The following is a 13,370-nucleotide window of genomic DNA, read 5'->3' on the forward strand; positions in this document are numbered from 1 at the left end:
AGTGGACAGCTCTGAAGCTAGATGATGCTTGGCTGCTGGATCTTGTGTTTGGCGAAGTCTTCTGTGAAGCAGAGTCAGAAGCGTGCAGATCCATGTGCAGTATGTTTATTGAGAATAGTCAGACAGGCAAGAGTCAACGATCAGCATTCAACATAGAGCAGGTAATCCAGAACATAAACGATACCAGGCAGAGGTCAAGACAGGCGGCAACAATCGAAATCCAGAAGAAACAGGCAAGGGTCGGGGCAGGCAGCAAACAGAGAATCAAGGTCCTAGAACAGTCACGGGTCAATTCACGGGTCAATACACAGGTAATCCAGATAATCAATAGAGAAACGCTCAGAAATGTCGCCGGGGCAAAACAAGACTTTGCACTGATAGAGAGTCAGCGGGCTGTTTATATGGAGAGGTAGATGAGGAACACCTGTGTCGGTGATTAGACCTAGGTACCGGGCTATTGGGAAATGTAGTTCAATAATCGGGAGACGGAGCTCTGGGATGAGCGGAGAGAGCCACAGAGGCGCGATTTGTGACAAATACATTTTTACACATTTCTGCATCCAAAGCTAAATACAAAACAATTTTAAAAAAAGGAATTAATTTGATACACAAATGTGTACACCAGCTTTTTTAAACATGTTGATCAAAAGGCTGTAAAATATCTTACCTCAGCTGTAAGATGTAGGACAGACACTGAAGGAAACTCTTCATTTCACGCTCTTCCTCTGAACATCCTCTCAGGTCTACTGGTTTCTTCTCTGTCTGGAGTTTCAGCACTTCCAGGAGGACGGAGGTCTTTCTCTGTGAGAGATCTATGATCCAGACATCAGGAGACTGGAAAACTGACTGTAATGCTGGAAGGAAACTCCTGCCTGTTTGAGTCTCAAAGTTCTTCACATGTGAGCAAAGATCCAGCAGAATATCACACAGTTTTGGGTTGTTATCGTGTCTCATGGCAAAAAAGGAGCAACTGCACAGAGATGCTTTATGGAAGAATTCTCGGAAGAATGAGATTTGCTTCAGTGGTTCTTTCCAAACCTTTAATCTGAAACACAGATATCATACATCAATAATAATAATATTAATAATACTAATTTTAAACTATGACAATTAAGCAAATTAATAAAGAAATACATTACTATGGCATGAAATAATTCTATTGTTTTGTAAAATAAAGTAATTTAATAATAATAGTAATGATGATAATACAATTTAAATGTACAGAACATCAGTAAAATTATAATACTATGTGGCGAGCAGGACGAGGTCGAGGGACGTGAGAGCATGGCGCGAGGCCAGTGGCGTGATTGATAACGAGTGACACACCGGTCTCATATCTCTCACGGAGGAGCGGAAGCATAAAAGGAGGAGAGAAGACAGTGAAGATCGAGAGAGGAACAGGCCTGATTTTGTGTTCTGTTTTGTTTCTGTTTTGTGTGGTCAGCAGTCATCTGTGAGGGGCTGCTGGCTTATACTTTTGTTTTGTATTTGTTTTATTTTGTTATTAAAATCTTTAAATGTTCTCCGGTTCCTGCCTCCTCCTTCTCATAACATCTAACCTCGTTACATACTAATATTTATGTCTTAATTTCTTTGCTTTCAAAAGTTCAACTTGTATTTTGGTGAAGACCTTAGAGCTCTTAAATTCATAACAAATCTCATTCCCTAAGGTTACCACATCACTAACACTTTAACTGCATCATTAGTGAACAGTTTATTCATAATTTATAAAGCATTAATAAACAGTTTATAAATACAGCTATAAATCATTTATTCTTCATTTATGAGCATATCTATAATGTGTTTAATTGTATTTTCATACTTTATTAATGATCAATTTATCATTTCTAAATGAAGCATTGCATTATTTACAATATCAGGGGTTCATAAGATCACTTAGAAAGTAAAAGTAAACTATTTAAATGTACATTCATAGATTTCATACATCTTATTATCTGGTAATAGTTACTTAGCGTGTTAATAAATGCTTAACATGTATTTCTACTGTATATCATGTTTAATTCCGATTCGTTATAAAGCATTTAGTAGTGGTCAGTTAACCATTTACTCTAGAGTTAATCTAAAGTGAGGACTATTTATGCCATGTGAAGCTTTTACAAAGGAGATTTAAAAGCAGAGAAGAGTTTGTGTGAAGCAGACAATTTTTACTGACAATAGACTCTTGGGAAGTGTTAAAAGTAGGCATTGTAGGATTTGAGGGCGAAACAAACACAAATGAATTTTCCAGATGATTCATTCAAGCATAATTTCACACAAAACTCAACATCTCAGACCCCAAATCACCAATCCAAAAACATAAAATCCAGGCTCCTGCTGTCACGAATACAGCCTCTGTGGCGCCCTCCACTCACCACCAGAGGTCAGCATCTCCAGAGTACTAATTCCCTTGGACTGCAAATCCCATAATCCCCGTACCTGTGGCTGATTTGTCTCACAGGTGTTTCCCATTCACTCTCTCTATTTAAACTGTTCTCTCAGCCTCATCATTGCGAAGTCTTGTCTTGCCATGCATACATTTCTGAGCGTTTATTCCGTGTGTGATTTCCTGTGTATGACCTGGACTGTTTATTGGACCTTGAATCTTTGCTGCCTGCCTGTTCTGATTGCATCTGCCTTGTTGTTCGATTACCCTGTGTGTTTGCCGCCAGCCCTGATCCTCAGCCTGAACTCTGACTTTGATTCTGCCTTATCTACACTGTTATTGAAGCCTGTGATTGACCCTTGCCTGTTTGACGTGAATTCTGTTCTAATAAAGCTGCATATGGATTCTCAAGACAATGCCTCCCCGTTACAGAAGACTTCGCCAGATGTCGATCCAGCAGCATTCTACCATTTTACCACGGAGGTTACTGCGCAAGCATCGGTCCTGGCCACCCACCAGCAACAGCTCAGTCGATTGACTTCGATTACTGAAGAGCTGGTAAAAGCTTTACAAGCACTTCAGCCTTCCGCACCCGGCATACCGGCGCCACCCCCGACTCTACCACCGGTACCGGCACAGGCACAGGCTATTCCTAACACTGCCAGTCCTCGGCTCGCCTTCCCGGAGAAATTTTGTTTTTCAATCACCACAAAATCCCATCATCCTCGGACTTCCATGGTTAGAGCTTCACAACCCTTCTATTTCCTGGACTAAGAAACAAATCACTCAATGGTCAGACTTCTGTCTTCATAATTGTCTTCACAACTTGCCTGTCAAAAAGGGGACCGAGACTTCCTTAACCGAGGTACTTCCCAGTGTCTATCAGGATCTAGCCGAGGCATTCAGCAAAATGAAAGCATCACACTTACCACCACACCGAACCAGTGACTGTGCCATAGATCTCCTCCCAGGATCACAACCTCCCAAGGGCAGAGTCTTTCCGCTGTCACAACCTGAAGCAGAGGCTATGAGATCCTATATTCAGGAGGAACTCAGCAAAGGTTTCATTCGTCCTTCCACGTCACCCGCATCAGCTGGCTTCTTCTTCGTCAAAAAGAAAGATGGAGGTCTTCGTCCCTGTATTGACTACCGATCTCTCAATGCCATCACCACCAAGTTTCGTTACCCTCTACCTCTCGTTCCGGCAGCTCTTGAACAACTCAGACAAGCAAGATATTTCACCAAGCTGGATCTTCGTTGTGCCTATAATCTCATCCGTATTCGTGAGGGGGACGAATGGAAGACTGCTTTCTCCACCACGACAGGGCACTACGAATATCTCGTTATGCCATTCGGATTGTCCAATAGCCCTTCCGTGTTTCAAGCTTTCATTAACGACGTGTTCAGAGACATGTTGAACCAATGGGTAATTGTTTACATCGATGACATCCTCATTTACTCTGAGACTTATGAGGAGCACGTTAAACACGTCAGAGCGGTTCTCAAACGTCTCATTCAACATCAATTGTACGCCAAGGCAGAGAAGTGCGAATTCCACCAAGTGACCACCAAGTGATCTCCTTCCTCGGATATGTGATTAGCTCGGGAGGGGTCGCCATGGACGACAAGAAGGTACAGGCAGTAGCTCAGTGGTCCCAACCTACTACTCTCAAGGAACTGCAACGCTTCTTGGGTTTTGCCAATTTCTATCGGCGGTTCATCCGTAACTTCAGCAGTATCGCTGCCCCAATGACATCCATGATCAAGAAGGGAACCCAACGACTAACCTGGTCCTCAGCAGCTTTAGCAGCATTCAGTGAACTAAAAGAGAGATTCACAACCGCTCCAATTCTACACCACCCAGATCCTGAACGTGAATTCATAGTTGAAGTAGACGCTTCTAGCACGGGCATTGGGGCAGTGCTTTCACAACGCCAGGGGGAACCTCCCAAGCTGTTTCCCTGTGCGTTCTTCTCCCGTAAATTAAATCCTACCGAGCAGAATTATGATGTTGGCAATCGCGAACTTCTCGCAATGAAGGCGGCATTCGAGGAGTGGCGCCACTGGCTGGAGGGGGCTAAACATCTGTTCACTGTACTCACTGATCATCGTAACCTCGAATATCTGAAATCAGCCAAACGACTCAACCATCGACAAGCCAGATGGTCACTCTTTTTCACCAGATTTGATTTCAGAGTTACGTATCGTCCAGGCTCGCAAAATACCAAGGCAGATGCACTCTCTCGACTTTATGAGTCAGATCTCCTATCGCCAGATCAAGAACCCATCATTCCATCCACCATCATTCTCGCACCTGTGCAGTGGGATATATAAACTGAGATCGCGGAAGCCCAAGTCACCGAACCTCCACCGGCTGAAACCCCACCTAATCTTATGTACGTTCCACTGGCCCTAAGACAGAGAGTAATACAAATGGTACACACTAACCCAAGTTCCGGTCATCCAGGTATAACAGCTACTTTACAACTCCTCAACAACAAGTTCTGGTGGTCTTCTATACGAGCGGACACCATCACGTTCATTCAAAATTGCACCATCTGCAATACCTCTAAATCTCCACATCAATTACCTGCTGGGCTTCTTCATCCATTACCCATCCCACAAAGACCATGGTCACACATCGCCATCGACTTCGTGACGGATCTTCCTCTCTCTCAGGGTCACACTACCATTCTCACGGTAATTGATCGTTTCTCAAAAGCCTGCAGACTGATACCTCTTCCCAAGCTTCCCACTGCCCTGGAAACCGCTGAGGTCCTCTGCAACAATGTGTTTCGATTCTACGGTCTACCGGAGGATATAGTCTCTGATCGGGGTCCACAGTTCACCTCCCGAGTCTGGTCCGCTTTCTGTCAGCTACTGAACATTAATGTCAGTCTAACCTCTGGATATCATCCTGAAGCCAATGGTCAAGTAGAGAGATTAAACCAGGAACTCACCCGCTTCCTTCGCTCATATTGCCAGAAGAATCAGTTCGACTGGAGTCGCTATCTGTTATGGGCTGAGTACGCTCAAAATTCACTTTGTAAGCCGTCTACAGGGCTCACCCCCTTTCAGTGCATCCTAGGTTTCCAACCCCCATTGTTTCCATGGTCTGGAGAACCCTCGGATTTACCCGCAATCAATTCATGGTTACAACGCAGTGAGGAGACGTGGAATAGTGCTCATGTCCATCTACAAAGGGCAGTGCATCGCACCAGAGGACAGGCCAATCCACATCGGCGTACCAATCCCAACTACCAACCAGGGCAATGGGTTTGGTTGTCCACCCGAAACATACGGCTCCGGTTACCTTGCAAGAAGCTCAGTCCCAGGTACGTGGGTCCTTTCAGAATCATCAGACAAATCACTCCAGTTTCTTTTAGATTAGCCTTACCTGACCATTACCGTATCTCACCCACCTTTCATGTCTCCTTGCTCAAGCCCGCTGGTGGTCCGAGTGGAGAGGAGGGCTTAGACGAGGCTGTTGACCAGAGAGCTCCTCCCATCATCATCGACGGTCAGGAGGCTTACCGGGTCCATGAAATCCTGGACTCTCGTCGTCGGGGCAGACTCCTTCAGTACCTCGTGGACTGGGAAGGATACGGTCCAGAGGAGAGATCCTGGATCAACGCTAATGACGTTCTAGACCCTTCACTCACTAGTGATTTCCACAGAGATCACCCGGACAAACCTGCCCCAAGATCTCGAGGAAGACCCCGGCGTCGTTTGCCTCCTCGCGTCAGGAGCCGCTCACAGGGGAGGGGCTCTGTCACGAATACAGCCTCTGTGGCGCCCTCCACTCACCACCAGAGGTCAGCATCTCCGGAGTACTAATTCCCTTGGACTGCAAATCCCATAATCCCCGTACCTGTGGCTGATTTGTCTCACAGGTGTTTCCCATTCACTCTCTCTATTTAAACTGTTCTCTCAGCCTCATCATTGCGAAGTCTTGTCTTGCCATGCATACATTTCTGAGCGTTTATTCCGTGTGTGATTTCCCGTGTATGACCTGGACTGTTTATTGGACCTTGAATCTTTGCTGCCTGCCTGTTCTGATTGCATCTGCCTTGTTGTTCGATTACCCTGTGTGTTTGCCGCCAGCCCTGATCCTCAGCCTGAACTCTGACTTTGATTCTGCCTTATCTACACTGTTATTGAAGCCTGTGATTGACCCTTGCCTGTTTGACGTGAATTCTGTTCTAATAAAGCTGCATATGGATTCTCAAGACAATGCCTCCCCGTTACACCTGCCAGTCTACGCTAGCCAACGAAAACCTTTATGGCCAAGCAAAAAGATGAGCCCAACTAAAGGAACAACGTTGGCAACTTTAGATAGTGTGGAAAAGACTGATTGGTTCAGAAATGGCAGATTTCGGGATGAACCAAGATAACGTTGTTCGATCTGAAGAAAAGGATTTAAAACAGACCTCCTCCTTCTTCTTAAGGACCGCTGAATGACCCCAGGGTTGAAATCTCTTAAAACCACAGAGACTGAGACGAAAAACAGACGTTTGAATTTTTTTAATGGACCACAGGCCCATACGGTCACGGTTGGTAAATCCTATCCTATGTCTACTTCTTTTCTCGTGTTTCTGTTATTGTTGTGTGTGTGTGCTGATTAGAGGGGCGTGCCGCTCTATCAGCACTCATCAGCAATCACCAATCACCAGCTGCAGTCGATCATCATGTGTATATATTCTCATCAACTTCTCATCTCGTTTGTCAGATTGTTGCTTGTGGTTCCCGGTGTGTGTGTGTCTCCTGTCTCGCTCAGTCGTGTTCTTCCTTGGTTCCAGTTCATGTTCACTGTTGTTTGGATCACCGTCGTTGGATTTCACCACCACCTTCACCACTGCACGCTGCACCTGACCATTGGAGCCCCTGCGCCGCTAACAATAAGAAAATGGACTGGAAATAAGACTGTTGCTTGTGTCATCTACCTATTTAATAAAAGAGTTTAACTGCCCTTGCTGGTAACACTTTATTTGAAGGGGTGTGCATAAGACTGACATGACACTGTCATAAACATGACATAACACCTGTCATGAACATGAAGGAGTCTTTATGAATGTTTATGACTTTTGTCATCAGGTGTCATTCGGTAAATTATGACACTTTTAATGCAAAGTTGACATTGTTTAAAATGTCTTTGTTATGACAACTTGACATTAACAAAGGCAGAAATGTCTTGATTATGACAACTTGACATTAACCAAGAAATCATAACCTGTCACAAATATGTCATAACAGGTCTAATTATCAAACTTAAAGAAGTTATTTAGCTTTGTTTTAACATTACATTACCCTGTCATGTGTGGTTGGTTTTGACTTTGGCCGTCATGACACCATAACTCTGTCATGAATATTTTACTTGTCCTCAAGTAAAGTGGAACACTTTGTACTAGTTATAAAGATGTCATTAAGGGTTATTACACGGTCAAATGCTGTCAAACAACAGTGTCATTAATATTTCCCCTTACCTCAAGTAAAGTGGAACACGTTGGACTAGTTATAAAAATGTCAGGTTGACAGTTTATGATTTCTTGGTTAATGTCAAGTTGTCATAACAAAGACATTTCTGCCTTTGTTAATGTCGAGTTGTCATAACAAAGACATTTTGAACAATGTCAACTTTGCATTAAAAGTGTCATAATTTACTGAATGACAAAAGTCATAAACATTCATAAAGACTACTTCATGTTCATGACAGGTGTTATGTCATTTTTATGACAGTGTCATGTTAGTCTTATGCACACCCCTTCAAATAAAGTGTTACCCAATTGCTTCCGCCTGTTCAGTCATGACACATAATACACCATGTATACGCTGTAGTTTGAATTGCAACGCTATATTTACCTCATCTCTGATAATTGCATGTAATAGAAAAAAACCCTACATGTACTTTCCAACATTTGTTTTATTGTTCTCAATACTAATGTAAATTATGTTTGCAAAAAAAGTAGTTCTTACTGTGGGTTTATGGGGTGGCCTAGAATAGATGAGCTTTAAATATTCAAATAGGAAAAACATTTCAGATTTCAATATTTAATTGTGACAACATTAATCTTACACCTGCATGCCATTTCTGAACTGCATAAAGTCTGTGATCTATTAAAATTTTGGGGGTGAAAAGTCAAGAACATTGTGGCTGAAGTGAAAGAAATAGCAGGAGTGGATTGTGGAAGTTAGTCCTGTGGAGTCGGTCTCTTAACAGGCTATAAGAGTGAGAAACTGCGTCTCTAAATACAGGCCAAGAGTTGTTGGTTGACTAGTCAAATATCATGATCCTTCCTTACTAAAGATGGGGTGTAAAGATACACTCATGCTGCGATTTGGTAAAATACACAATACTGTAATCCCGATACGATTTTAATGTAGTTCTGTCACTGAAACTTTTTTCCATTTTTTTTGAATAAACGCTTTCAATGCAGGCATTCACTGGATCTCTTACAAGCTGCGCACACAACTCTTGCGATTCTCACTGTTTCTTTTCTAATGCACTTACATGATAAGAATAAACCATCTAAAAAGGTTTCATAAAACAAAGTGATGAATGAAAATCGTATGAGTTTAAAACGACAAGTGTTTAAGCATGATGAAAGAATAAATATTTAAGGAGGGGAAAAAACTATATTGCAAATGATTTTCACACCCACGATATATATATATTGCTATAAATCATTTCAACCCTATTCCTTAGTACCTGATCTTGGGTGAGCAGCTGAGCATCATGTTCATTCCTGCGTCAGTCATGTTACAGTCCTCCAGATTCAGATAAACCTCTTCATCTCTGGACTGAGTGATCACGTAAGCCAAAGCACAACACTGATGAGGGTCGAGATCCTCTTCAGGCTCGAGCTGATGGTCCATCTTCTCCAGGAACATGAAGCACGCTTTAGGAGACTGGAGCTCATACAAGCACTGACACACATAGAGAAGATCAAACTCTTCACTTTCACTCTGAGCTTGGAGGAACGTTTCCAAAAACTTCTCAATGAACCAGTCAGATGTTTTCTTTATCTGATCCTCTGGGAAGAGACACTTGATGAGTTTAATGTTGTGTTCTCCCAGAAGTCCACATAGGAAGGGAAGAACATGTTTCATGTGTTTACTCTCCTCAGTCTGACAGAGTTGTAGGACTTTCTCAATTTCATCTGGATGTCCAAGAAGCCACAAAGCTGAGAAGAACTCCTGCATTGTGTTGTGGAGAAACGCACAGTACGTCGTTGCTGAAGATAATGAGTCTGTTGTGATCATTTTCAAAAAAACATGACACATATCGTCCTCATAACTGCTTATGTCTGGAAGGTTCAGGGTTTTCTGCTTAGTTGCATTGTACGCATCTTCCATCAAGAGATGAACATGATCTTTGTTCTCTATCAGATATTTATCTATTTGCTTAACTGTTTTCATTTTTTTATGTTTCTTCAGTGCAAGACGGAAAATGTGGATGTACATTTCTGTGACTGTGTGTGAATCATTGAAATCTGTGTCATTTTTAAATGGAATGAACGTGACAATCATGAATGCATACATTGGCACATGGCTGAGACTGAACAGCTCTTGATTCTTCAAAACAACATCTAGAAGAACAGGATCGTGACCCAACATCTTCTGATAGTAAGCGTTGATAGACTCTTCACTGAATCCTTGGACATACACTTTCAGTGTCGGCCAGTTGAAAAGAGGCTCATCTTCTACTTCTGCTCTGCATGTTATTATAATCTTGGCATCAGGCAGGAGCTCGTGATCCATGATCTTCTCTAAGACAGAATGTTCTTGCACACAAGTGACTCCATCAAATACAATCACAACATTCTCAGAGTATTCCTCAATATCTTGAAAAACGTCTTTTCTGTCTTTATCCATTGGTTTTAAATTTACATCAAACAAAAAAGACTCCAAATCATCAACACTAGAACTGTGAGCCAAAACACTTTCATCAAAGTAAAACACATAGTCCAGCTCTCGGTCCTCTTTCTCTGCCCACAGACGCAACATTTCCTGGACGACTGTAGTCTTTCCTATTCCAGGTTTGCCTATGAGGAGGATGCTCTTATCTTGGCATCTCAGCAGATCCACAGGTGAAAGTGCTTGTTGCTCAGTAGGAATGTATGCTCTCAGCTTTTTGGGTCGCAGCTTTTTGCACTTTTTGTTTTTCCATTTTATTTTACATTGAGGAGTTTTCACCACAGAGTCTCTCTCTAAAACAACAGGTATAAAATGGAAGTTTCCTTGTGCCTTGTCATCCGGATATTTACAGCAACGTTCCCTTTGGTCCTTCAGGATCCTTTGTGCTTTCTTCTTGAGCGCTGACTGGTAGTTTTGACAGGGCTTTGTACCTAAAACAGCAACACAAATAAAGATTTGTACAGAAATGTGTTCATTTACTGCCTTTTTATTGAAATGTGTTTCATCTACTCACCAAATGCAAGGCTGACCTCTTCCTCTTCCCATCTGAAGGGAAAACAGCAGATCCAAAAGTGTAAATCAGGATGCAATGTCCTCTTCTTAATGACATCCAAAATCCTGAGTAATTCATAACTGGCCTCTTCCCCTTTGTTAATGACCCAATCCAATATACATCTGGCTTTATCAAACTCGGTCCTTTCAGCTTTGAGAGCATCGACCTCATGTTCATTGAAAACCTTCTTCTGATAAAGATTCTCAATGATCAGAGGAAGGTCCTTCATATGGGTCACCAGGTTTCTCCTGGCGTTTTTGAGGAACTCAACAGCAGATTGCCGTGCACACGCCATAATGCAGGCCTTTCAAACCTGAGGTACAAGACAGATGTATTCAAACAACATTACAATTATTAATAACATTTCCACATTTGAGCATTTTCACAGGTGTGTACTATAGAAAAAAAGTCTTAATAATGTGAACTTAATTCTCTGTATTTATACTCAAAGTGTATTAGTTAAAAATAAACTGAATCAACATTCTGGAGAGGACTATAAATAAAGCTGCAGTCAATTACGGTTTAGCTTTATCAGATGTCAAACGCAAACAAAAAAATTGCTATTATAAACTCACACTGTGCTGTAATACTACCAAATCATGATTCTAACCTTTATTTTCATTCCAAAATCTCAGAAGGCCAGTGATTCCTCTTTAATGAATTGTTAAAATATTTGTGTCCAGGACGCCATGAGCCTAGACACCAAACATTGTGAGTTAACAACATGTGAATTGACAAACACAAAAGAAAATGAGAGTCAAAATTAGAAGTTTGAAAAAAAAAAAAAAACATGCCGGGGGATTTAGATATAAGAGAAGAGGAGCTCCATCCTGCGCCGGGTCGGAGGTCACCCTTCTCGACTATGCGTATATGTATGCGTATACAGCCTTTGCTGCAAGCCAGTGATTATAGTTACACCCCTACTCTTTCGAAAGACATCCTGGGATTTTTTGTGACCACAGGGAGTCAGGGCCGCCTCGGTTTAACGTCTCATCCGAAGGACGGTGCTCTTTGACAGTATAGTGTCCCCATTACTATACTGGGATGTGAGGACCCACACAGACCACAGGGTGAGGGCCCCCTCCTGGCCTCACTAACACCTCTTCCAGCAGCAACCTGGTTTTCTCAGAAGATCTCCCATCCAGGTACTGACCAGGCTCAGCTCTGCTTAGCTTCAGTGGGCAACCAGTGTTGGGCTACAGGGTGATACTGCCACATGGGAACAATGATCAGACAATTAATAAGACACATGGCAAACAGGGAATCACATGACAGACAAGAACAAGGAACAAGACACAAAACCCGGCCACACCGTGACAAAATGTTTCTTGAAATCATCGCATCAGATTGAATACTGAAGGATCGTGAGACACTGAAGCCTAGAGTAATGATTATGAAAATACAGCTTTAAATCGAAAACATTTCATTTTAAAATAAATTCAAGTAGAAAACAGTTATTTTATATTGTAATGATATTTTTACAATACTGTTTTTTACTGTATTTTGGATTAAAAAAAGCCTAACTTGGTGAGCAGAAGAGACTCTTTTAAAAAACATTTTAAAATAGGCTAATGATCTAAAACTTTTGAACGGTAGTTTACGTTTCATTTTTACATAAAAGCTATTTTCATGACAAGTGTACAAAAGTTCATTTCTAGACTGAAAGTAATGAACGTTCATTGTTTGGACTAGCACTACAGACTTAATGAGCTCACTTCCCTTAATAGAAGCGATCAAAACGAAACCAAAGCCACATCGAAATTAGTTTCTCAAGACATTCATAACTGCGTTTATCATCATTACCATGTGTATGGTTAGATTTCTTTATTATTTTTTATTCGCTTCACACATGGTTTCATAGCATTCACCAAAGTAAAGTTAACTTACTGTAAAGAGAATATACGGAGACGATGGGCTACAGCTATAGCTTGTTCGTGATTACTGACATAAAATGGCACAAATCATAAAAGCATACTTACAAATACAAAGAATACAAAGATGTGTATATCAAAATGCAAAATCAAGGTATTTTGAGCTAACGTTACTACTGTATGAACTGGATTAAAATTTACCCGCAGCAAACTTCAGACAGCACACCAAACAAGACGGTCTCGTGTCTACTAACTAACTGTCAGTTACTACTTTTTTATGTATTTCTCTCGGTTGGCAAACCAGCTTGAGGTGCATTTCCGCCTCCTACTGGGATGGAGTGTAGCCTCAAGCAAGCAAGCAAGCAAGCATGAAAGCAAGTAAGAAAGAAAGCAAGCAAGAAAGAAAGAAAACTAATCTCATAACCTGGTCAAAAACTGATAAAATTTTTTTATGGGTTTGCTTTGAAGAGAAAGCTGATCTTTCCATAAGAAAACAGGATTTAGGCTGCTCAAAGACACTCGCCTCATAGAAGAAGCTTTCCGGAGCTGATGTTCAACTTGTATCAGAAGAAGAAAATATACCAGAAGTTGTTTTATCGGCACAATCATACTGCAAAAAAAATAAAAATACAGTTTAAAAAAATTGGTG

At 41.7% G+C, this 13,370-nt stretch overlaps 1 protein-coding gene across 1 annotated transcript in view; it reads right to left on the reverse strand.

The window, feature by feature from the left end:
* LOC120473071 (uncharacterized) overlaps positions 1-12,989 on the reverse strand; it is a 29,172-nt gene extending 16,183 nt beyond the window's left edge. The window contains exons 1-5 of the mRNA XM_039662700.2: positions 12,923-12,989; positions 11,461-12,046; positions 10,812-11,163; positions 9,090-10,728; positions 668-1,045 (exon numbers count right to left, since the gene is read on the reverse strand). Coding sequence (XP_039518634.2) covers positions 668-1,045; positions 9,090-10,728; positions 10,812-11,145 — 2,351 coding nt within the window. The 5' untranslated portion in view covers positions 11,146-11,163; positions 11,461-12,046; positions 12,923-12,989. The remainder of the gene's footprint in view (positions 1-667; positions 1,046-9,089; positions 10,729-10,811; positions 11,164-11,460; positions 12,047-12,922) is intronic.
* Between the last annotated feature and the right edge of the window lie 381 nt (positions 12,990-13,370).

The sequence above is a fragment of the Pimephales promelas genome, chromosome 3, assembly GCF_988280905.1.
Source record: "Pimephales promelas chromosome 3, fPimPro1.hap1.1, whole genome shotgun sequence".
Classification (NCBI taxonomy): Eukaryota; Metazoa; Chordata; class Actinopteri; order Cypriniformes; family Leuciscidae; genus Pimephales; species Pimephales promelas.